Source organism: Cricetulus griseus, chromosome 3 (assembly GCF_003668045.3).
Source record: "Cricetulus griseus strain 17A/GY chromosome 3, alternate assembly CriGri-PICRH-1.0, whole genome shotgun sequence".
Classification (NCBI taxonomy): domain Eukaryota; kingdom Metazoa; phylum Chordata; class Mammalia; order Rodentia; family Cricetidae; genus Cricetulus; species Cricetulus griseus.
In genome coordinates this window covers 201,035,242-201,059,134 of record NC_048596.1, presented here as the reverse complement: position 1 = coordinate 201,059,134, position 23,893 = coordinate 201,035,242, and the positions used below count along the sequence as shown (strand labels likewise).

The window sequence follows — 23,893 nt, the reverse complement described above, 5'->3', positions numbered from 1 at the left end:
AGTTGAGACTTCATCTTGATGGATTTTCCTTTGACTATGAAACGTCTTTCTCCATCTCTTTTCACTAATTTTAGTTTGAAGTCTATTTTGTTAGATATTAGGATAGCAACACCAGCTTGCTTCTTATGTCCATTTGATTAGGAAATCTTTTCCCAACACTTTACTCTGAGGTAATTAATGTCTGTCTTTGAAGTTGCGGTGTTTCTTGTATGCAGCAGGATGGATCCTGTTTTCATATCCATTCTTTTAGCGTGTATCTTTTTATTGAATTGAGTCCATCGATATTTAGGGATATTAATGACAAGTGATTGTTAATTCTTGTTGTTTTGATGTGTGTGTGTGTTTTCCTTCTTTGGGTTTGCTGGTGTGAGATTATATATTGCCTGTGTTTTTTGTGGGTGCAGCTAACTTCCTTGAGTTGGAACTTTCCTTCTACTACTTTCTGTAGGGCTAGATTTGTGGATAGGTATTGTTTAAATGTGGTTTTATCATGGATATCTTGTTTTTTTTTCTGTCTATGGTGATTGAAAGCTTTGCTGGGAATAGTAGTCTGGCCTGGTATCTGTGGTCTCTTAGTGTCTGCAGAATGTCTGTCCAGGACCTTCTGGCTTTTAGTGTCTCCATTGAGAAGTCATATGTAGTTCTGATAGGTCTGCCTTTATGTGTTACTTTTTCCTTTGCAGCTCTTAATTTTCTTTATTTTGTATGTTTAGTGTTTTGATTATTATGTGGTGAAGGAATGTTTTTTTCCAGTCTATTTGGTGTTCTGTAAGTTTCTTGTATCTTTATAGGCATGTCGTTCCTTAGGTTGGGAAAGTTTTCATCTATGAATATGTTTTCTATGCATTTGAGCTGGTGTCCTCCGTCTATTCCTATTATTCTCAGGTTTGGTCTCTTCTTGGTGTCCCAGATTTCCTGAATGCTTTGTGTTAGGAATTTTGTTGGATTTAACATTTCCTTTTGAGTGATGAATCTATTTCATCTAGCATATCTTCAACACCTGAGATCTCTCTTCCATCTCTCTCGTATTCTGTTGTTTATGCCTTGCATCTGTAGTTCCTGTTCACTTACCCAGATTTTCCATTTCCAGAATTCTCTTGGTTTCTGTTTTCTTTGTTGCTTCTATTTCAGTTTTCAAGTCTTGAACTATTTCCTTTACCTGTTTGATTGCTTTTTCTTGGTTTTCTTTAAGGGATTTATTGACTTCTTCCAATTTTTTATTTTTTCCTTGATTTCTTTAAGGGAGTTTTTCATTTCCTCTTTAAGGGCCTCTATCATCTTCATAAAATTAAGTGTTGATTATTCCATGGTGCATGTACTCAAAGATGATCCATAGTCCACAAAGGCTAAGATTTCTTTATTCAAATAAACACCAGCCCAAACACAAGCCAGAGCATGCCCAGAGCTCACAAGCTAGCATGACCAGAGAGAAGGGCTATTCATGTACGTGGTCCCTTAAGAATTGTCCCTGGGTCATCTTGGACCTCCCCTGACCACGCCCTTATGGGCGTGTCCCGGCACACCTGTCGGGGCTACTAGGAGGTGGGGCTACAGTGTTTCCCTACAATTAAGGTCATTTTCTTGTGATTCAGCTGCGTTGAAATGTTCAGGTCTTGCTGTTGTAGGATCACTGGGTTCTGGTGGTACCATATTGCCCTTTTTGTTACTGAATGTATTCTTGCACTGGCATTTATGCATCGGTGTTGGAATGATTATAGCTCTGGGTATTCATTCTTGTGTTGTCTTGTTGGATGGGTGTTTTGCTCCTTTATTATCTGTTTCCTTGATTGTCTTCTGGACTGAATGGGCAAGGGTTCTAGTGATTGGCAGGTCTTCAGGTCTCATAGGGTGTCTCAGCTGAGGTTAATGGGGGTTTGAGTGCCTACATCCAGTGTACCGTCCTGTTCTTCTGACTGGTGTGGACTGTACCTGTGCCTATGGAATCTGCTGGAGTTGTAGCAAAGGGCTGGCCATGGGGAGGATTATGAGGTGGGTGGGGCTGGGCATTGGAGTGACTTTTGGTCTTTTTCTTTCTTTATTCTGGGGTCTTGTTCTCTCTCTTGCCCAGGTCACTTCCTATGCAGTTCCAAGGTGGAGACAAGACAGCTAGCTATAATGCAGGCCCCCCAGCCCTGTGCTCTGGGCTCCATCTGTGGGTAGTCTGGGGTTATCAGAGGGCCTTCCTTTACATTTCTGCTTGGCTCAGCTGACCCCATTGCCTATAGCACCTGCCAACAGATATGTCAATAAAAACACAAGTTGGGTACTCACTGGTGCCTGTCAGGGTTTCTTAGACAGACCAATAGGTACATACATGAGGGAACACAGGCAAGGCAGCTCACCTGATGGTGGAGGTGGAGAAGACCTACACCAGCTATTTGCAAATCAGAGTCCTGGGGTGTGACTTAGTTCATGTTCACAGGCTTGGGGACCAGGGGTTTCTGGGAAAGTTCTGGAACCCAAGGGCCAGAGAGTCTAGAGCTCCTGTGCCAGCACACAATATGGGAGAGTCCTAGCTCCCGAGAAGTCATCTTTTATTCTACCAGAGCCAATGGTGCCGCCTATTTTCAAGGACCATTCTCACTTGATCTACCACTCACAGGCTAGACACATTTAGCATCCTTGTATCAAAGCAAGGGAGTATCTAAAATTAAGCCCACCTCTGAAAGGCAGAGATGGGAAGTCACATTCACCAACAGAGACTGCTTGGATGCTGAGAGATGCCACACCGGGCACTGTGTGTAGCTCAGACAAGGAAAACTCGCACTGCACCAAGGTGCTTCTGAGAACCTTGATGTTTTCCTTTCCTTATCATGACTTCTGCCAGAAACAGAATTTTGTTCTATTATGACTCAAGTTTGCAGACAGGGGCCATCATCTCTGCTTTTGTTTTTTAAATCGGCTATTTTCATCACATTCATTATTGCAGATTTCCGTGCAATTTATGTGCATGGCTGCTTTGGAATCACAGCAGCAGAGATGGGACATCCTTACCCAGTGAGCTGATTATCAGCTGGTAACAGCTCCTTGGTATGACTGGTTACTTTGTGATCTGCTACAATGTACTTTTTTCATTTGAAACCCTCCTGAGGGGAGCCCTGAGCTGCCTACAGGTACCAGGGAAACCAAGGACAGGAAGGGAAGGGGCTCCATAGGCCAGCAGCCACCCTCCCAAGATTCAAGACCATGTCATCACTCCATTCATCCTACTGTGGCCCGAATCCTTCCAACAAGGGTAGGCTTGACAGGCTGGCTCAGCAAACAGTGTCCCTTTTCTGTCCCCTGACAAGGACACACAGGAGGTAGTTGCCCATCTCCTTCCCAAGATCCTGAGCCCCACATCCTGCCTCTAGGCAAGGAAACCCATGTAGGAGTAGCATGATTCGCTGTCAGAGGTGTCTGTCCTATGCCATGGCAATGGGGTAGAGAGAGCAGGCAGCTTGCTCAGTGTTGAGCCCATAACTGAACTGAAATCCAGTCTCAGGGTTTCTTGTAATACAAGATAGTGAACATCTTTATTTGAACTACTTTAGGTGATGTGGTTCCAAGAGATCTCTCCAGCTCAAGGGTAACAAGGGGACTTCTGGGATGTCCCTCAGTGATCTACAGTCAGTTTCTCCAAATTCCACAGGCCTCCTAGTGGTGATCCCAAGAACTCCTCCCATGTTCCTCCAAGGCCCAAGCCTTTTCAGAGCCTCACTGAAATGCCCTGAGAGAAACCACCCCATGGCTATCATGTTACAAAGTCTAACACAGTTGAATTCTGTGTCTGGCTCTAAGGCTAACTGGGGCCTCCTGTATATGCATCCTGCAACCCTCCTTCTAGTACCCAGGCTAGATTCAGGGATGGGAGCCTTTTAGAAATGTGGTTTAGAGTCTCTTCAGACACTCCAAGGTCCTGGGACATCGCCAAGTTATACATTAATGCCTTTGCCTCTCAGATGGTCACAGAGCCAAACTTTGGTGTCTGAACTAATGAAGTGAAAGCACTCTGGTCTCAGAAGGGTCAGGCATTTCCTGCTCAGTCCTTCATTGCCTTATCTTGGACCAAACTCCAAGACCACTGGCTGGTGTTTATGTTCCTGGATATGTAGTCACACAAAGGTATGCTAGGAGGCATGTGCCAGGCTGGGATGGATGGTACGGCCACAGATGGCTGGTGAGCATCTGAAATACTTAAGAGTAAAAAAATTTGGTTCTTAGAGGGCGAGAGTCAAGTGTCCAGTGCAGATTACTGAAAATGGGCCGCACGGGGTCAGGGCACCTTTAGGCCAGTCCCCGCTCCTATCACCAGCTTTTTCTTACCACCAGTAAGGAAAGGCATTGAAGGGGCTGAGCAGGAGCCTGGCAGAGCCTAACTGCTCCATTCTGCTGTTATGATGAGAACAAGCAGACAATAGCAGGCACAGCACTAGAGGTATGTTTTAAGCGAGTGAGGAGAAATGATAGTGGAGGGGCCCAGAAGCAAGATCTGGATCCCAGCCTTCTGCCTGGTCCACACCTTACAGAGCCCACAAGAGACAACAGCTGTCATTATCTATAAAGTATCCTCTCTTTATTTAAGTTAAACAATTTCAAGGATGGTTTCCATCTATAAAATGGACAAAGTACAAGCTCTGTACAGCAGTTCTTTTTAAAAATTAACTGGAAAAAAAATTACCAAACTATATTTTGAATTTGCAAAACATACTCACAGATAGCATCATTTTCAGCTTCGCAGAGACTCAAGGACCACCACAGAGACGACCACCTTTGCCTGCGTGTGCCCAGGGCTCCTGGGAGTTTTTAGTTTTAAAAACAGGAGTGGGAGGGTGGGATAGCCCCGATGACTACAAAACAATGCAAGCACGGCGAGTCACTTTGGCACACTGTCATGTAAACATGGCTCACCGCAGGGCCTTGCCCAGTCCCTCTTTTTTCAGAGCCGGGCTGAGTGGTACCCTGGTGGCCAGACAATCAGATGGTACAAAGGTGATGAGGGCACAGGGGGGCGGGGTGCAGGTGTGTGGGTGGGAAGCTCCACCTGCACACCTTCTTAGACACAGCCCTGTTGCTTCACATCTGCGGTTCTCACTCTGATAAAAGTAGTGCAGAGGTGTCAGGCTTAACAGTGTGGATTATGCTTGGACTGTACTCCAGCAAGCTCCTGCCTTGTCCTTGACAGCCTTGCACCTGTACCTGTGAGTGACATTCCTCAGAGCCTACCATGGAAGGTGGACATGTGTGGACTTGACCAGACACAAGGGCACCCTGTCTGTTATAATGCATCTTTTTTTTTTTTTTTTTTTTGGCTGCTTGGCAGGGGTTAAAAAGACAGAGGGTCAGCACCTGGCCAGCCCTTCACAGAGGGCCCGTGGTCATGGTGTGCACACACATGGAACTCCTCAAGTAGAAGATAACTAGCCATGCCCCCTTTTGGTACAGGTTTGAAGCAGAGCATTCACTTGTAGGCCCTCTGACCGCCTGAAACGCTATGGTTCCTGTGATCTCTGGGACACCTGAGATGTGCGCATGTGACGCTTGCAGCCCTACAAGGCAGACATCCAGGCTGCCTCTGTGGCTGACATATGCCTGGGTCCACCATGTGAATGCACAGGTCCTGTGGTCCTAACTCTACCCACAGTTCCTGCACCAGCCTGTGGATCTACCTGGGGGTATCACCTGTTCCAGGGCTGCAGACAATGTGGGGTTCACCCACATGCTAAAGGGCTGGCCCTCTGTGCTCTGCCGGCAGCTCAGTTAGTGCCAAAGACCCAACATATGGGGCCTCAAGCCACTATGAACCTTGGGATAGCATGTGACAGCTGTCCAGTGTCCCTGGTCTGTCACAAGGCAGTGGGGTCCTATTGGCTCACATTAGTTAGAAGCTGTGGGACTGAGTTTTCCTAAAGAAAAGAAATCTAATTTTTAAAAGAAAACTCCAAAGTAATAACTTGCCAAAGAGGTAACCTATTTAGGTTTATAGATGACAATGGGCACAAAGTGGACTTTCTAACCCAGCCGCAACTCCCTTGTTGAAGTTAAACATTGATGCTTATGGGCTGGGGCCAGTGGTTCAGGGACGTCTGCACCTGGCAGAGCAGCGTGGACTGGCTGGTGAGGTTCCAGAGACAGTGATGTCACCTTTGGCTCTGGGAATGCAGGCCCCTCTGCATGGCCGAGCTGCGCTGTGGGGTTCACGATGGTGATGTAGGGAAAGCATAGGGAACTGACCGCCATTCTCTTTATATGTATCTCTGTTGAGTGTCCCACTCGTAGGAAAGTTCATATTCAAATACAGCAAGTACGTCAGGGGAAGAGGGGAAGTGGCTGGGAGGGCAGCTGGCCCAGAGGTACAAGGACAGGGATAAACACGGAAATCTGCAAGGAAAGGTCGGCTTTGTGGAAATCACTTTTTTCCCCCCCTTAGACAGCGTCTTGCCTGCCTCAGCCTCCTGAGTGACGGATTACAGGCATTGGCCACCATGCCTGGTTCACACACATGATTTTGGATGAGTAAAAAAACAAAATGGAGATTTTTGAGTTCTTGCTGTGAGGGCAGCTGCTCCTGCTCCCTCTGTCCTCAGTATAAACATGTTTACTGCTTGTCCACTTGTTCCGGCCAGCACTGGGCTGTTCCTCTGCTGGGGAGTGAGCAGAAGGTAGAAAGCAGGAGGCAGAGGATTCCAGCCTTGGGAGGGACCCTCTGTCCTGAGCCCCAGGGGCTCATTTCCTCTTCCGCACAGCTGTCAGCCCAGCTTATGCCTCGCTGAAGACTTGAGACTTAAGACTTTCACACCATGATGGAACACTGAGGTATTTAGTTTTGCGGAAAGTTTCAGAAACATAATGGTGATCACCAAACTGGGCCGGTGTGCAGGTGGACGGCGAGCCCTTGGGGCCTCTTATTGCTGCAGGTTGAGTGAGAATTTCCACTGCTGCGACAGGGCCGGGCCGCACACCTCCACGCTCAGGCCTCCGCTCTTGGCCGTGCGGCTATCCAGGCACAGGTTGCTGCCCACATGCCGCAGCTTGGAGTTGCCCTCGATCTGCTCCCACTTCTGCAACAGACAGGAGCACAGCAAGGGTAGAGGCGTGTAAGGCAGTATGGGGTTGCGAGCTACTCTCGGCACACACCTGCTATTTGTACAGTCTTTCTCTGCTCAGGAGTCCCCACTGCCCTGCATGCTGCGTTCTCAATGTGCTACTGCTGGGGCATCGGTTACTGTAACGATGCTCCTGTGAATGCCAGCACACTAGAACCAGTCATAGCCAGTAAGTCCACCAACCCACTCTGCCAGGCACAAAGAAGTCTGAGGTGCCCTTGTCCTATTGTTTAGCAAGAAATGTAAATGTTCTATTTAAACGTTTATGTTTTGGTTTAAATAACACACTTTTCTTTTTCTCCCCACAGCTCCATGGCCCCGATTAATTTTTTATGCATGCACTGAAGTTCCTTGGAGTAAGTATTTCTGAAAACTCTACTGACACTGTGGAACTAAATTTTCTCACTCTTTCCTTCTCTCCCCTTTCGACTGTGCAGATGCACAGACACACATGTGCCTGGAAACCCAATGTTCTTACTGGTCAAATGGTAAGGCCACCACACTGAGACATGCCAAGGAGCTGCCTCTCACCAGCAGACGGGGTGGGGGTGGGGCAGCAAAGTGCAACCTCCAGCATGAGGCTGACCCTCCAAAGCATGGGTGATGGGAGCACTCTCTTGACCCTCCTGATTATCTTCCACCTGCTCACTCAGATTCTGTGCCAACAGTGGGAATCGAGGGCAAGCACAGCCTGAGAGAGGCTCTGCCACCTGCACCTTCTCATTCCCTCCTAGTCCTTGACACTGTCAGCTTTCTCATGTCCCCTGCATTGTCATGGAAAGCATGCTTGGGTCTGCCAAGTCCTTTGCGCTGCCTGACAAAGAGTATGGGTCCTGGGGGGGACCCTGTCTGTCATAGGTTGAAGCATCAACTAGACAGAGGGTGCTAAGAAAATAATGAAGTCACAGATGTCCCTGAAAGGTGGTCCTCAGTACTGGTAGCTATCTGATGGGATCCAGTAGTGTGGTGGATTTACTGAAGCTGTTCTTCCATCCAGAAACTGTACTCACCACCCAGAAGGACCAAGTGTAGCCTTCCCTGTCTTAGAAGCTCAGTTAGGGACCCCAAGAATAACACTGGCACAGGTGTTTTTATCAACCCTTACAGTAATGACTTGTTTTCTTTTTTAAAGTTTTGGACACCAGATTAAAGTCTCACTTTAGCACTGCCTTATGACAAAGCCACTTCAGGAGCACTTGGGCTGTGGCCAGAAACTATCCTCCATGCCAACCTGGATGTGTTTGGGTGCAGGGGACAGTGGTTTTCCGGGCTCAGCATTCACAATCTTATCCTATAGGGTATGGCTCAAATTGTACAACTGAACCAACAGAGACCACTGTTTAGAGTGAGCACAGGGTAGGCTCGGGTTCTGCAGATAAGGACAGGGCACCCAGAGATGGGAGCAGCACTCTGGAGATGGACTAAGGAGAGAGAACCCTTTGTAAACAGTTCTCTGATACCTCAGATCTAAACAGGAACTGGATGACGGCTGTGCCCCCACTCCTAGAGGTGGTGGATGGGGAAATTGGGCCTCTGCTGCTTTTTTGTGCAATCAGGTGGATGGAAGGTGGCTTAGCTGTGGCATGCCCTCATGCCTCAGTTTCTCCATTCATCATAGTTCCATAGGGAGGAACTATAGAAGACTAGCTGACTCCTCCTGTAGTAGGCTAGAAGGGCCTGCCTGCACTGCTGTTGCTAATACCAGCTATCACACTAGGGCTTAGACAGGTGGTGTGTTCAAGATTCCCAGGGAGTATGCCAGACAAGACCAGCTTCCAAGGCTTCCAGTAAGCTCTGACCCAATGTTAGAAGCAATATACAGAGAGGCTCCTCAACTCTCACCAGGGTTAAGACTCTGTGATCCCGAATAAGACATAAATGTACCTCCTGACTCTTAGCCATGCAGTCCAGGGCACTGTGGGTGAGCTGCTGCTCCCTTTATGATAGGCTGACAGGGAGCTGAAGAGGCTGATGTGGCCCTGGACTTCAGGAAAATGTCATACTACATATGGCGAGCCATGGAGAGGCTCAGATTTAAGGCCCCAAAGCCTGTTTTCTGTGGAATGTGGGTGACTACTACTGAGTCTGTGTGCTTGCATGGCTCATCTGTTTAACCATTCAGATTAGAATTTTGTAAAGTTAAACAGGAAAAACAAGTAGTTAATGTTTTTGTTAAATGCTCTGTGGTGTGAGGAAGGAAAGGAAGCTGGGACGATGTGACATGAGACCCCCAGTGTATGGATGATAGCAATTGGACTTTAGGTGTGAGGTAGATGAGCATGGGGCCCTTGTCACTGAACACCATGAAAGCCTGGGACCCCTGCCACCTTGTTCCCGAGTGACCCACCTGTCTGCTGTCATTCTCCCGGCATCCCTGCAGCCTGATGAGTGAGCCAGGTGAACGGTCCACCACAGTAAGGCATAGGTCCATGTGCTTCACTGACTTCTCCTTTGTCAAGGCCCATTCCTGGGAGAGAGCACAGTCAGAGGCACGCCTCAAGTCAAAGTGCAATCATCTGGGACACCTGACTCTGGACCCTAGGGCTAACTCAGAGGCAGCCAGCTGCCCCCAGCCGAGGCACAAACCTACACCACCTGGCTGCTAAGCTTGCCTTGGGAACTGCTATGTTTTGGTGGCAAATGTGTCTAAACATGTTGGCCCCAGCTGGTGACTCTGTTCTGGGAGGCTGTGGAACTTCACACTCCTGCAGCCTCAGTTGCAAGACATGCATGCTGGCAAGCCACCCAAGTCATGACGGACTGACTGTACTCTCATTCCAGGAGTCAAAATAAACCCACCCTCAAGTTGTTTCTGTCAAGTATTTGGTCAGAGCAGCAAGAAAAGGCTTTAGTATAGTGATAAAGTGACATTAATATAGTAACAAAAATGAACCACATCAAGAAATGTGACTAAACAAAACACCAAGAAAAGCTACCAAACAGTAATCAAGAAGAACCATATTAAGTATTTTAGTTTCAAATGCAAGCTAGAGATCAGGGTCAATGGTCCTGCTCTCACCCACAATTCCTCTCACACTGTTTTGGAATGGCTTGGAAACAGATTTATGAATGTAGGTTGATTATGTGAAAACTCTATAAATGATACATTGTAGCTTTCAGCAAATATCTACAGGGCTGAAGTCTGCAGGAACCTGCTTCCGGTCCTCACGAAGTCCCATTGCTCTGCTGGAACAATCTACATGTCAACACACAGCATGGCTCCCTCTAACTGGATTCTCGCTATATGCCAAGCTTTCTCAAGCCTTTCACAAGAACTGCATGAGGGCTTTGTATGTCTACTCTGCAGATAAGAAAATTGGGTCAAATGCATTTAAATATTCTTGCCTATGTTTTTAACAATTCAAACACATGTACATGCGTGTGCACGCAGAAGGCAAGGCTGTCAATCACACTCTCTTAATGCTCAACAAGATCATGTAGAAGCACGGAAGTTTGGGGAGAAAACGAGTGACTGTTATGGGTGGCCAGGGCTAGGTAGAAGGTTCTATGTAGGGTCAGAAGGTAAGGTTTCCTAAGGCCACTTAAGAACCTGATCCATTTGCTGGGCGTTGGTGGTACACACCTTTAATCCTAGCACTTGGGAGGCAGAGGCAGGTGGATCTTTGAGAGTTCGAGGCCAGCCTGGTCTCCAGAGCAAGTGCCAGGATAGGCTCCAAAGCTACACAGAGAAACAGCCACCCACCCAGGGCCTCCAGAATCCAGAATTGGAGGTGCCGGTCAGCCCAGCATCCCATGGGGATACTGAGCTGCCCAGGCCCTGGAGCTTCTTGACTTTCCTCTGGTTGTCACTGACCTGTGTCCCTCAGTGGGGAAAATGGAAGATGCATGACGTATTCTGTAAGTGCTACAAAGATTGCCTGTTCTTTTTGAGGCCACAAGGACAGGGTGATAAACAGTCACCAGAGAAGCCTCCCTATCAATGTACAAGTAGTGTGGTGGCAGCAAGACATTGAAACCTAAAGGGAACAGAACTTCTATTTCAGGGCTTCCACTGGGACGCATGGTCTCCTGACTCCCTGAGAAGTGCAGAAGGTGTGGGAGGAGGGGGCTCAGGACAGAGAGGTTGGGGAAAGAAGAGAAAGTGAGCCTGGAGGCACAGTGGTCTGGGGCTTTTGTCTGATCTTTCCTTGTTATATCTCTACTTCTGCCTTGAAATGGGAATATTTGCTCTGTGTACATTAGCAGGAAGTAACTGGACTTTGAGTTATTGGGGGTAGGCCCTTCTGTAGTCCGACCTCAGTTCCTGTCGGCTTCCAGACACAAGGCGTGAACACAAGAAACTCTTTCTCTCCTAAGCTGTTAAGTATTTTGCCAACACAGTAAAAACTCATACATAGTTTGTCTGCTATTTATCCAGTGTGCTTGGTTCCAGATGTGCCCAGGGTGTGGAGATGCAGCTAGGTGTCCCTGGTACACTGCAGCTCTAGGATGTGGAAGTCCAGGGACCCCTGCCACCTTCATTCCATGTCCACCATACCTATATGTGGGCAACTGCTGGAGACATGCTTGTGGTCAGCAGAGTCACTCCAAGCACAGAGTTCTAGACTGTCTTCATTTGACAATTGTGGCAAGATGCTGGGAGGCCCATGGTTGGCCAGGAAGATCACATGTGGGTATTGTGTACTTCATTACTTTAATAAGGACCATACACTGAACTCCAAAAATCTGATTTGCCTATGCAAGCAGCCTATGCAACCTCTGTGCTGGGTTCTTGAGAAACCTGAATTTGTAAAACATTTGAGAGATGTTTTTATGAGCTGCCATCCTTAAAAGGCGTGGCCATTAATGTTCTCATTTCCTGTGTGCTGCTGGGGCTGAGCTGCAAAACATGAGAGCCCATGCTGCAAGTGCCGTGCAGCTTAACTTTACCCAAAAAGCTTCACTCTCCATTAACCTAAAGAGGACTTAGTCATGGTAGGGACTGCTGGTGTCATCTTTGCCTCTGGGTCCCCTGCAAGCACTGGAGTGCTAGCCACCAGCCACACATGACATCCTGAATTTAAATTCTGTAGAGTTAAATAAAATTGAAGACTCAATTCACACACAGCAGGCACATCTTAGGAGCTCATCATGTGCACGGGCGGCTGCTGGCTGCAGTTCTAGAACATTTCTAGCACAGCACATGGTTCCATGGATAGCACTGAGGAAGGGGCTCATGGATCCCAGTTGGGCCTGTGGGGTGAGGCACCCAGGCTGAGTGGTAAACTGTGCCAATCACCAAGCCTGTCAAGGATCGGAGCCCAACACCTGTTGGACTTCACCATCAGGCACTGTCCTCCACCTGAAAAGGCTGAAGCTAAGTGCGTGCTAATCAGGGACAAACACGGGTGCAGATGCAGGTCTGGTACTGTGGGAGTGGCTACAGCACTATGACGACTGAAGTCATAGCCTGAATAACAGGTGCTGATGTCAACTTCCACCCGTGTGTCCCTCACCACTGCAGCACAGCACACAGCAGATGAGCAGCTCAAGGTGTCATTCGGTACTGCAGCATCTCAACTGGTTCTGAGGTTGATGACAGGGCCAGCGCTTTCCGCAGCAGTCCAAGGCTTCCAGCTGAGGATTCTGGGCCTGCAGGTGCAAGCATTTTGCCCACCTACCTGGTTTCCTCCAGCATTGTGACACTCATAAATTCCAACGACTCCATCAGCAAAGTGTCCCAATGTGTCCAGGCAGTTGGTTCCCTGCTGCAAGGCCCCAAAAGCTATGTCCTGGTGATCTGGAACCCTGAAAGGTATTCACTATGAGAGTTAAGGGCTCCTTTGCAACCTTGTATTTCCTGTTCACCGCTCCTCTGCACACACACAGCCTCAAATTAGGCAGAAACAGACAGCTTCCTATCACCACCTGACACGATATGGCTACAGCCTCTGGGTTCCTAAGACTGTAAGTGGGCCAGGCATGATGGCACATGCCTGTAATTCCAATGTTCAGAAGGTTGAAGGAGGATGTCTCTGAGAATTTGAGGTCAGCTTGGGCTACAGAGTGAGGGACCCTATCAAAATGACAAAAGTAACTGTGAATGGGAGAAGTTTAACAGGTTGGTTTGCTGGATGTCCCTTAGAAAGCCACTGCCAGGGGCCAGGTCTGGTTCTTTGTATTTTTCAACAGACTGAGACCTTGCCCAGTAGGGCACAGCCTGTGAGGAATTAAGTGGTCCACAGTACATAAGCAGACAGGGTGTATAGTGAGCGTTGTGTGCTTAGGAAGGGGACAAAACCTTGGCCTCACCTTCCAGAGACCGTGGTTGCCTGATTAAGGGTCATACTAAACTTTAACTGGCTCTCCTGGGTGGCAGTGATTAATGGGTGGGCCCTTGAAGATGAGAATGAGCTGGCAGCACCTGTTGCCAGAGGCCCACTGGTTCTACTGGGTATTGGAGCCCTTAGGATACAGATCCTGACAGTTTACAGGGTACAGTGGTGTTGAGGAAAGGCTCAGCAGAGTGTCTGTCACTCACCCTCCAGTAGTGGGTGGGACACCATCATTACTAATCCTATCCTACACTTACTAAGAAGGCAGTAACAGCTGATGGGTGCTGTGGGGAGAGGACAGAGGAGCAGAATTAACTCCTGGAGACAATGTACTCATGGGGAGACAGCCTCTGCCTCGCTGGTCCACCTCTTAATACGGGACAAACCAAATCAGGGGTGCTTTGGGATTCTCCCAGGCTCCCACCGAGCAAGGATAGCTCTGCAAGAGAGTAGGGTCTGTAGGCATCTGTGGTGATGGGACCACATGCTCTCCCAGTCTCCCAGCAAGCATGAGGCCTCTGCAGCCTCTCTGATCATCTTTGTTTCCCAGCCTTTGCAATATACACTCGAGCCCCAGGACTTACCTTAGCTCTGGGTAGACATTGTCCAGGTACCACTTGAAAGGCTTACAGCTCAGCTTTTTCCTGAGCTCCAGCCTGCTCTGAATACTGGAGGAAAGGGAGATACATTTAGTTCTGAATGCCGGGGAGACTAACATGACCTAGGAGGTATGACATGGACTGGACTGTCCAGCTCTGGTGCCCGTGACCTGTTCACCTCCCACCAGGGTCTTGCTGGCAAAGAGCAGAGGCCCCTGTTGACACAGCAAGCTACTCCCACATGCTCCCAACATATCCACTAGGAGGAGCAGGCAGGTAGCACTCACTTTCCATAGGGCACATTTCGGGCAGAAGGCACTGCTGCATAATAGAAGTTTTTGTATTCATCCATCCAGACCTCAGCTGCCCGTCGGGTGTTCCTGAAAACAAATCAGCTTTCCTGAGCTGTGGCCTCCATCCTTTCCCCAGAATCACCTGTCTGAGCATGTCTGCTGAAGTGTGAATAAGGACGGTGCCCATGAGTGTGACATGGTGCAGCAGCAGCTAGGTCAGAGTCTGTGGGAGGGTGCTCAGTTTAAGCCCATGGAACCACCATCAATCACTACAGCACAAGGTATCCCCGGGCAGAAGCTGCAAGGACAGTGCAGACACTCCTGAGACAAAATCCCTGCTGTGCCATGGAGGCCACAGCAGGAGACTCCAGCGCCCCAGCCTCCACAGTGTGAGGGGATGCAGCACCACTAACACACTGGGAAGTGAAGTTGGCCCTCAGCTGAGGCTGAGGGAAGTCATGTGAAAATTAGAAATGACAGCATGAAGAGGTGGGGACATCGTAGCCCAGGTGTGGGGTTCCTCTGGTTCATAAAGAAAGCCTGCAGCCACAACACTTAGGAAGGGCCACTGTAAGCACAGACACCAGCAGACCCTCTGCTACATGAAACATGGCCTATCATGCTCTTCCAAAATGAGCACGGCAGGCAGGCAGTGGTCACCCTGCAGGTAAAGCTTTTTCTCTGCAGTAAAGCCTTTTAAATGCTGAACCTGTCACACTGTCTGAGCTGTAATTACTAAATCCATCTCCATGTGGGGCCTCCATCTTCCCAATAAAGTGATAAATATTCCTGTTGTCCCTCACTGGGGGAGGGGCCAGACTGTTGCCACTGAGACAAGATGCAAACGTGCCCATCCTCGGACTCCTGGTGCTAACCCTGGAGATTCACCTCAAGGTCAATAACCAGAAATGAAATGTATGTGAAAATGTCCTCACTTCACAGTGTACAGTGGAAAAACTGATGAATGGTTGTGGACATGTAGACATGTAGGTTTTTGCACTGAGAAGTGCCCAGATGATGAAACACCCCTGGGTCTCTGGGTTTGTCTTTGAGAAGCAGAAATGATTACATCAAGGCTCTGACCTAACCAATGGCCATATTCTTAGGTAGAGTCACAATATGGTGGTGATGTTGGAGATGGTGAAAGGTAGGGGGTGGAGGCATGCCCAATTTGCCCTCCACTTCCCATCTGCCAAGCAGTGAGAGGCCTCTTGACATGGCACTGCCACCAGCTCCTGTCTCTGAACAGGTCCAGAAACACAGGCAAGTGACCACGGACAGATCCTCTGAAACATCCTGCAGACTCTAGCACTGATATTCCCCTGGGTCTGACAGTCTGAACACACCCAACGTTAGCAGCCCAGTGGACTCCCGTGCCATCTCCACAGGGAGCTCTGAGTGCCTTTAATCTGTCAAACCTGTCCCAGTTAGCCCAATTGCATTTCCCCATGGTGCTGACCAGACGAGCATTAGAAACATCTTGTCTGGCTTAGAGGTTTTGCTGTCTGCTCCTGAAGGTCTAATTCCACACTGTGCCCCCATGAGGTCTGACTCAGGTTTTTTGGTATTTTTTTGTTTGTTTGTTTATACAGGGCCTCACTATGTAACCTTGGCTGGCCTCAAACTCACAGACAGCCACCTGCTTCTGCCTTCTGAGCACTGGGATTAAAGGTGTGTGCTACCATGTTAGAACTGGAAAAGATTCCCAGGAAAAACCTGGTTAGACCAAGCAGCTTTTCAGTTTTTGTCTACTAACATTGATTGCCAATCACTAATCAGTTATGAGCCATGATGTCTTCTGGCTGGAGTGCAGTGTGACTTGCCTTCTGATATGGTTTCAATGTCTGCTCCTTCAGAACTCATGCTGAAATTTAGTTGTATTGAAATGACACCAAGAGGCAGGAACTTCAAGCAGTGGCCAGGCCATGGAGCTCTACTGTCACGAGACTGTGGCTGTTCTGGTATGCCCTTCGCCTCTCTTACCCTTTACTATGTGGGGCACTAGGACAGCCCTTGGCAGGAGTGGACACCTTGGCTCCAGATGTGTTGCCATCAGGACAGTTAGCCAACAATGGTGCTTTTATGATGACTCAGCCAGCAGTACTTGTTACTGCAGTACATGAAGGAAGAACAAATTACTGCTCTTATTTGCACTGTGAGTGCGATACAGCACAAAACCAGTTGCCTCTCTGAGATATTTGTGATCATCACATGGTAGTCTTTCCTTGATGTCCCAGTGCTAACTCCCCTGCTACCCCACCTTTAGTGGCCACATCTGCACCCCTCCCTGCCACAGTGCCTTTCTGAGACCTCCATGGGGCACAGTGAGACTGTTTTGGAGTTTTCTCATTAGAATACCCGCGCACTAGCTACTGCACCTTTTCTCAGCTTGGGGGCCATGCCTTTCAAAGGACACTGTCCCCACACAGCTCCGGGGTGTCTTCTAAGCAGACAGCTGGTCTGGCCTCTCACTACTTACCGGGCAAAGACAGTGCCACTGCCACCCGGGAACGTGTAGGGGTGCTGCTTCCGGAACACATGTCCCACACGGCTACATGGAATGATCTCAAGGCTGCCACCGCACTGCCACACTCGGAATGAGATCTCTGGTAAGAAAATTTGGCAACCATCAGTCTGTCATAGCTGCTGTCTCCATGGCACAGCTACCCCTGCCCTAGCCACCTACCATAGTTCACTTTCAACTGCCAAGGGAAACCAATGAGGGGCTGCTTCTCCAGAACCTGATCTGGAACTTTTTATAGAGGAAATGCTGGCTGAATCCCAGATAGGCCAACTCCACAGCACACCCAAAATTGAACATGCATGGAAACCACTGGACCGGACGTCTCCAAAGGATGATTTTTGGTCTGAAAGCAGATGTCTCCCAGACTAAGACTACGTGCACTCCAGTAACACCACAGTTGTCAACTGGAGATGAGTGCACAGACCCTGATCCTCCACACTAACCAAGAGGCAGGATGCATTGGGCTTTCCTTTGGGGCGGGGGTGGTGGTAGTGGTAGTGTGGGGGGAGAATCCTTGCCTATTGCTCTCATGTATCAACAGGTCCAGGTACCAACCAAGTTCCAAGGTAAAGGCCAGGGACAGTCCCCTAACCTGAGCAAGACAACTAAGTTTAAACAGGAAAATCAACAAGTGCCACTCTGAAAGACACCATAGAAGAACGAACTTCTCTCTAGGCCATAGGCCATCCCCATCAGCACATGCTGGTATGATGAGAAATCTACAGAACCAGGAGAACCTCCGAAGGGAAACAGGAAAAAAAAAATGAGGCAGGATCTTTGCAAACCATAAAGTCAATGGAGAGCTAAATATTCTAGACCAGCATGCTATCATGGCAGCAATGCTGGGAGTCTGAATGTCACCTGGTCAGTGTTGTCTGAAGTCCTGCCCAAGAGTGGAGAGAAAGGAGGGCAAGCTACAGTCATAGGAGTAATTCCCTTGGAAAGAACAGATTCCATTAACCAATCCCCTTGCATTATGAGGCCAGCTCCAACTGAACAGATGCAGGGGGTTCTCAACTTTTCTAGCATCAAACAAAACTTTGAGTAAGACCTCTATTTCAGAAAGAAAACTCCTATGAATGTGCCTATAGGAAGACTCAACAGTGAGCTTTCTGGGCAGGGCATCTGCTGAGCTACCAAGGGGCAGCCTGGAGGCCAGATAGGCTACTTTCAAGGCTGAGCACAAGACAGCTCCTTTCAACCATGACTTCACATGAGCCGTGGACATCCCCATGCTGCTGCTGTTGGCCTGTAGACCCTGGGTATGGAGCATGCCTTCCATAGGCCTCTCCTTTATGGCACTGGAAGCACAGAGCACCCATCCCAACACCACCATGCATAAAGGGTAGCTCTGTCCCAAAGCTCACCTTTGCCCTTTTGCAAACGCTTCCTACAAACAGGCAGTCTTGTCATGGGAGCATACATGGAAGACATGGCTCTGATGTTTCTCAGGCATCCTCACTCTCCTCCCAACATCAGAGCCACCAAACCTGCATGGATTGGTAGCTTCCAGCAATCTGTGTGGCACTCACAGAGCTCTATGGAAGCCTGGTAGTCCTGCTCAAACCCTCTGCTCAGTCTCCAAGTGTCCCCAGGGGGCACCTGCCAGGGACTGGAGGACACCAGACCTCCTACAAGGGATGGGCTTCCACTCAAGGGTCTTGCCTTCCCCAACCCCTCAGGTTATCAAGCAGAATATTAACAAAAGTCCATGACACCAAACCTGTGCTCTCCTCTCTCTGGGTTCCAGGCCAGGTCATCTTAGATATAAATCAACCTCTGTAGGGTGACACATTGCCCCACTGGGTGGCTCTAGTCCCTGGCTCAGGGGCGTTTCTTGCTCACAAAACTTCACCCAAGCCCACCCAATAGCAACATCACACTGAAACATGGGAAAGAGACTGACTCATGACCCCCCCCCCCCTTTCCCTTGACACAGAGCCAGAGCTGGAAGCAGCTTTTCATCACGCTGGGCAGAGGTGTCCTACCAGATGAAATGCCTCTACCAACTTCAACTTCAAAAGACACATTCCAATGACAGGCTAGCTGAAGCGGTTCTTTTAAGCCAACAGAAACTATCAAAGTCTCTGTCACAAGAAAAACTACTCCAAGTGACAGTGGTGTCACTTCCCCTCCCTCTCCTTGTCCCCTTTCCTCCCAGGGCACACCTGTGTAAGAAGGAAAGGAACTAAACTCTCCCATGAGGGGAGTCATCTCTGAATGACAAGCACCTGAGATCAAAGGCTTCAAGCAGAACAAGAAACAAACCCCAGAGAAGCTGACTAGAGTCTTTTCATCTGTCACACAAGACAGTCAAGACAGCTGCCTATACAGACCACCACCTGTAAAGTGACCACGGCCCATTCCCAGGCAAACACAATCTCCATGGGTCAATTAAAAAAAACAAAACAAAAACAAAAACAAACAAAAAACAAAAAAAACAAACAAACATAAAAACCAGTAGTGAAGAAGGATCTGAACTTAGGGCCCACTTATGTGGCGTGCATGGTTACTACTGGCCAGCCCAGCAGCCACCGGCCCCATTACCATTCCACACAGTTAACTGGAGCCCTGGAAACAACCATCTCTCTCCAGTTTTGAAGGCATACATTCTGAACTCCCAGGTCAAAGGATGGGACAGAACCTGGGAAGACCTGAATTTTTGTCTCTTCCGCCCTGACACCAGGAACACATCTGACTGTCATCCCTGTGGTCAGAGTGTATGCACCCACATATGTGGGTTCAGGGGCTGGTTTGACCACTGAAACACTGCCTCCCACACTTCACCAGGGTGGCATTAGTGGACTTGAGGCCAGAGGGTTGTACGTACCCAGGTTCTCTCCTCCCCACACATCCATCATCATGTCATACTTCCCCAGCTCTTCAAAATAGAGCTTGTCCATCACAAACAGTCCTCCAGCGATCATAGGGGTTCTGCAGAGGGAGAGCAAGGGCACAGTTAGACTCACACCACAGGCTGGCATCGGTCCTCTGCTCTGCTCTAAGGGGTCATCATTCTCCACTGGGTTCCAGTCATTGCCTGGGGCCCCCACAGAGGCTGGAACCATCCCATGTGCCTCAACTTATGAGGTCACCACAGAATTAACACTTAAGGCCATAGCATACAGTTCCACCCTGCTACGGAAAACACTACATTGGAGACAGGAGACAACATGGAACCAGCAGAGAAGCCTTGTAAGCAGGCGACTGGGGAAAAGGACTTAAAATTTCCTCACTGTATGACCTGGTGGCAGATGCTGGCCTTGAGGCAGGGCCAGGGACTCAGAGTGGGAGGTACAGAGCCCCAGTATCCAGGAAGCACACTGCCGCAGGGGCCAGAGTCTGGGCTCTACCCAAGGAGTGCTTCTGCGATACACCGCACTTACTTTATAGGGGCGACTGGGTTCCCCTGCCGGGATCTCCTCTGCTCTGGTGTCATGTAATCCCATTTGAACACCAAGTTCCAGTCAAAACCTGCCGACCCAGAAAAGAAACAGCAATGAGGAGACAGAGTCTCTCACACCTGGCTGCCCCACCCTAGCGGGCTGACAATGAGCGCATGTGGACTCACTGTCAACCAACCAACCAAAGCAAAAAGGATGAGGGAAGGTGACGCCCGGGGTGGGCCTGGGAAATGGGTGGCAGGGTGGGTATGGAGCACAGTGAAATCTTCTCAACCATAACAACAAATCTACACATATGACTATGTGTAGTCATGACTATGTGCCCACGGAGTCCAGAAGAGAGTGCTGGAGCCCTTGGAGCTGGAGTCATAGGTCGCCTGATTTGAGTGCTAGGAACTGAACTCAGATCCTCTGAAGTGTAGTGCATGTTCATGATCTCTGAACCATCTTTCCTGCCCCTCTAACCTGTTTAAATTTTTGACATAGGGTATTGCTATGTAGCCTAGGTTGGTCTTGCAGCAGTCCTCCTGCCTCAGCCCCCTGAGTGCTGGGAATACAGACATATGTCATCATGTCTGGCTTGGATTTTCTAGCATTAAAATGTATAAGAACAAGTGTGAAATATGAGAACTGGCATCTGTGTGTGATGCCACTGTACCTAAAAAGGCTGTGCATACAACACTGGGGACCTAGGGACAAGTCAGGGCTAGATAAATCACAACTGGCTCCCAGAAACACAGTGTAGCACATAGTGACTCCATGGGACCCGTGGCTCTCCAGGCCTCCACCAGTACCTTTCAGGGCCCAGTGATAAAAATCTTACAGGCCGAGTGCTATGGTGTGATCGTGCGGGCCTGTAATCCCAGCAATCAGTAGGACTGCTAAGGCAAGAGGATCTTGGGTTCTAGGCCAGCTTAGCTAATAGTGGGGGGAAAAAAGGAAAAAAAAAAAGAAAAAGAAAAAGAGAAGCTGTTTTCCACCCTACTCCTTGCTATTTGTGTAGTTAGGAGGATTGGGCTGCTAGATCGGGGACAGTGTGACCTGCTCCATCTGTGAGTAGCAATGACTTCAGTCTTGTCTAATGTAGTCTCCCTCCCACCTGCAAGCACAGGAGCCTCAACAATTCTTAAGAAGCAAAGGAGAATCTTGAACCAATTTCTCTTGGGTTCCTGGAAGGCCACCAGAAGGTAACATTTGTAGGCTGTGTGGCCCTACAAGATGCTGGTCCATTCACAAAAACAAAGGCCACCTGGTAGTGAAGCAGGCTGCAGCTGGGTGGCTGGGGAGGAAGGGCCAGCATCCAGGCTTGAGCACAAAAGTGGGACTGGTTCCTGGTGGGCGGGCAGTAAGGGGGCCAGCAGCAGGATGGTAGGACTCCAGGGCAACAAGCAGGCAGGGTAGCAAGCTGGCTGGGCATGTAGGCTACAAGAGGAAGGGCTGGAACAGGCAGAGGACACAAACACAGGTTCCAAGCCCACCCTGCAAATCCTCAGTTCTATGGAGTGTCTCAAGCCCTGCCTCTTGCTGGTAGCAGTGCTGGAGCCTCTCAGCCCAGCCCATCAGTGGTGGAGGTTCCTCTGCTTCCATTTACATGGACAGTACACATTCCCTTAGCTTTAGGAGCAACTGCTCCAGGAGAGACAGGAATGGGATAATAGGGTGGTGGGTGGGGCCGGTGTTTCTGCCAGAGAAGCAGGGCCAGTCCCTTCTGTGAGGAAGTCAGAGTCCATACTATAATGTGAACTAAGCTGTCAATTTCACTGCATTGGACAGCAGTGGTCAGGAACCTAGCAATGCAGAACAAGCCAGCAGGTAGACCAATCACAGCTGACACCTACCACCCTTGAGGTCAGCAGAGGCACCCACATACTGGAAGTTGTCCATGTTAATGACATCAATAATGGGGGATACAACCCGGGTCCTGTCCTGAGCAGGGACAAAGGAAGGAAAGAATACTTGTTACGACCCCAGCAAAGCAAAAGCCACCATCCCAACAGGCCTTCCCATTAGATACCACTGTTGCAAGATGGGTAGGGGTGGTGGCATGAGAGGGGACAGCTGACATCTGGACACTTCTGCTACTTCTCCCAGCTAAAGGCCCAGGCTGTGCAGTGGCCCTGAGTCAACTCCTAAATTTCAATCTTGGGTAGACTTCAGTGTCACACAAGCTAAGCTCAGCCACCCTCTGCCTGCCACCCTCTCATGGGCTGCACCAGTGCTTAAAGCCAGGAATGTTTTCTGGGTGCAGATGGCATGAGAGGTGGAGGTCCGTACCCCCAAAGCAACTGACTAGAGTTTTCAGACCCTAACTCAACTCGAATGTGATTCTACAAGACACACCTACCTCCCACAGACCCCCTTTTTTCATGCCACTCTGCTGAGACCAAACACAAGGCCTTTGACCTCCTTGGACCTTCAAACTCAGCTCTGCCTCATGCTGACAGTTCATAAAAGAGAGGGTGTGTGGGCTCTGAGTTACAGAGAGTATTGTCAGCCGAAGACGGACTCAAAAGAAAAAAGTTCAACAACAGGATTGGCAGAGCTCGGCACACAAAGCCCCAGCCTGCTGCTTGCAGGTTAACGGGAAATAAGCTCTGGGCCATGGAGAGCAGAGCAGCAGTCTATGTTGCCACCCTATCCCCTCCCCCCATCCCATCAGGCTGGCCCTGGAAGGCTGGGCGTCATCTGCTTTACATTCCTTCGGCTGAGAAGACATGACACGAACCCACCTTCTCGGCCCACTCCCTCCTCAGCTATGGGGAGTCAGGGAGGGGAGAGGGGACTGTGACATCCCCTGGGAGCTGGCAACCCCATGAATCTCCGATATGGAGGGAAGCTAGCCCTAGCTCTGCTTTCTAGTGTTATGGCCTAGCAGAGTGAGAAGCTGTGGGGTTGGGATACTAGGATGGGTTGTCTCACACAGATGGGTGTGTAAGACACGGCACAGCTAAGGGTTCGGTGGAGCCCACATGGCAACCCTACCACCCACCATATGGTTCTGGATGTTACTGAAGTCCCCTGAAACCCAGTTTCCTCACTTATGAGATGAGGGGAAAGCACCTTGTGTGCTACCTGAGCCCAGTAAAGGGCAGAGATAGGGCTTCCAGCAGCTTTTGGTCACTTAGTATTTGCGACTTGTTGCCTGTTGCTACTTGTGCTATGTTGGCAGGCAGAATGTGCTCTTTCTCTGTTTCCTTTCATTATGTTTGCTTCATTGCCCCCAAGGAAGCACTTTCATAGCAGCCAGGAAAGAAAGTCAATAAGACAAGAAGAAGGCAAGAAAAATAACACTAGGCTAAATACAGTACCAATGGTGATGCTTCCAGAAGGCAGAATATGCCCAAGTATGGCCAAATATCACTTGAAAAGCCCACCAAGGGCACTGTGGTAATCAGTTTGCTTCTCCTTGTAGGCCTGGAACAGGTGGGTAATCTGTCCTTACCAGAGTCAAGGATTATCACTGCAGCCACCCTAGTCCTACCCCCAGACATCCCGTCAGATGGCACTTCTACCAACGGACAACCCTTCTGGTAACGTATATTCCTATACATGAGCAGGGAAGATACTCCCCCGTGACTGGCCACTTCTTCTTCCCAGGCTCCTGCCAGCTTCAGGGAACCTGTCTTCCTGGGGCAAAGTGGCTGTTCTGTATCAACAGGACACCATGAAACAATATGGAGGGCATCAACATCCTTCCCAGTGTCAAGAAAACC

At 49.2% G+C, this 23,893-nt stretch overlaps 1 protein-coding gene across 2 annotated transcripts in view; it reads right to left on the bottom strand.

Annotated features, from left to right (window-relative positions):
* Positions 1 to 4,533: 4,533 nt before the first annotated feature.
* Positions 4,534 to 23,893, bottom strand: part of Galnt2 (polypeptide N-acetylgalactosaminyltransferase 2) — a 128,473-nt gene continuing 109,113 nt past the window's right edge. For both annotated transcript variants that reach the window (XM_027404850.2, XM_027404851.1), the window contains exons 8-16: positions 22,019 to 22,106; positions 20,163 to 20,250; positions 19,607 to 19,710; positions 16,732 to 16,858; positions 14,247 to 14,339; positions 13,945 to 14,028; positions 12,707 to 12,833; positions 9,433 to 9,552; positions 4,534 to 7,040 (exon numbers count right to left, since the gene is read on the bottom strand). In XM_027404850.2, the coding sequence (XP_027260651.1) occupies positions 6,885 to 7,040; positions 9,433 to 9,552; positions 12,707 to 12,833; positions 13,945 to 14,028; positions 14,247 to 14,339; positions 16,732 to 16,858; positions 19,607 to 19,710; positions 20,163 to 20,250; positions 22,019 to 22,106 (987 nt within the window). In that variant the 3' untranslated portion in view covers positions 4,534 to 6,884. The remainder of the gene's footprint in view (positions 7,041 to 9,432; positions 9,553 to 12,706; positions 12,834 to 13,944; positions 14,029 to 14,246; positions 14,340 to 16,731; positions 16,859 to 19,606; positions 19,711 to 20,162; positions 20,251 to 22,018; positions 22,107 to 23,893) is intronic.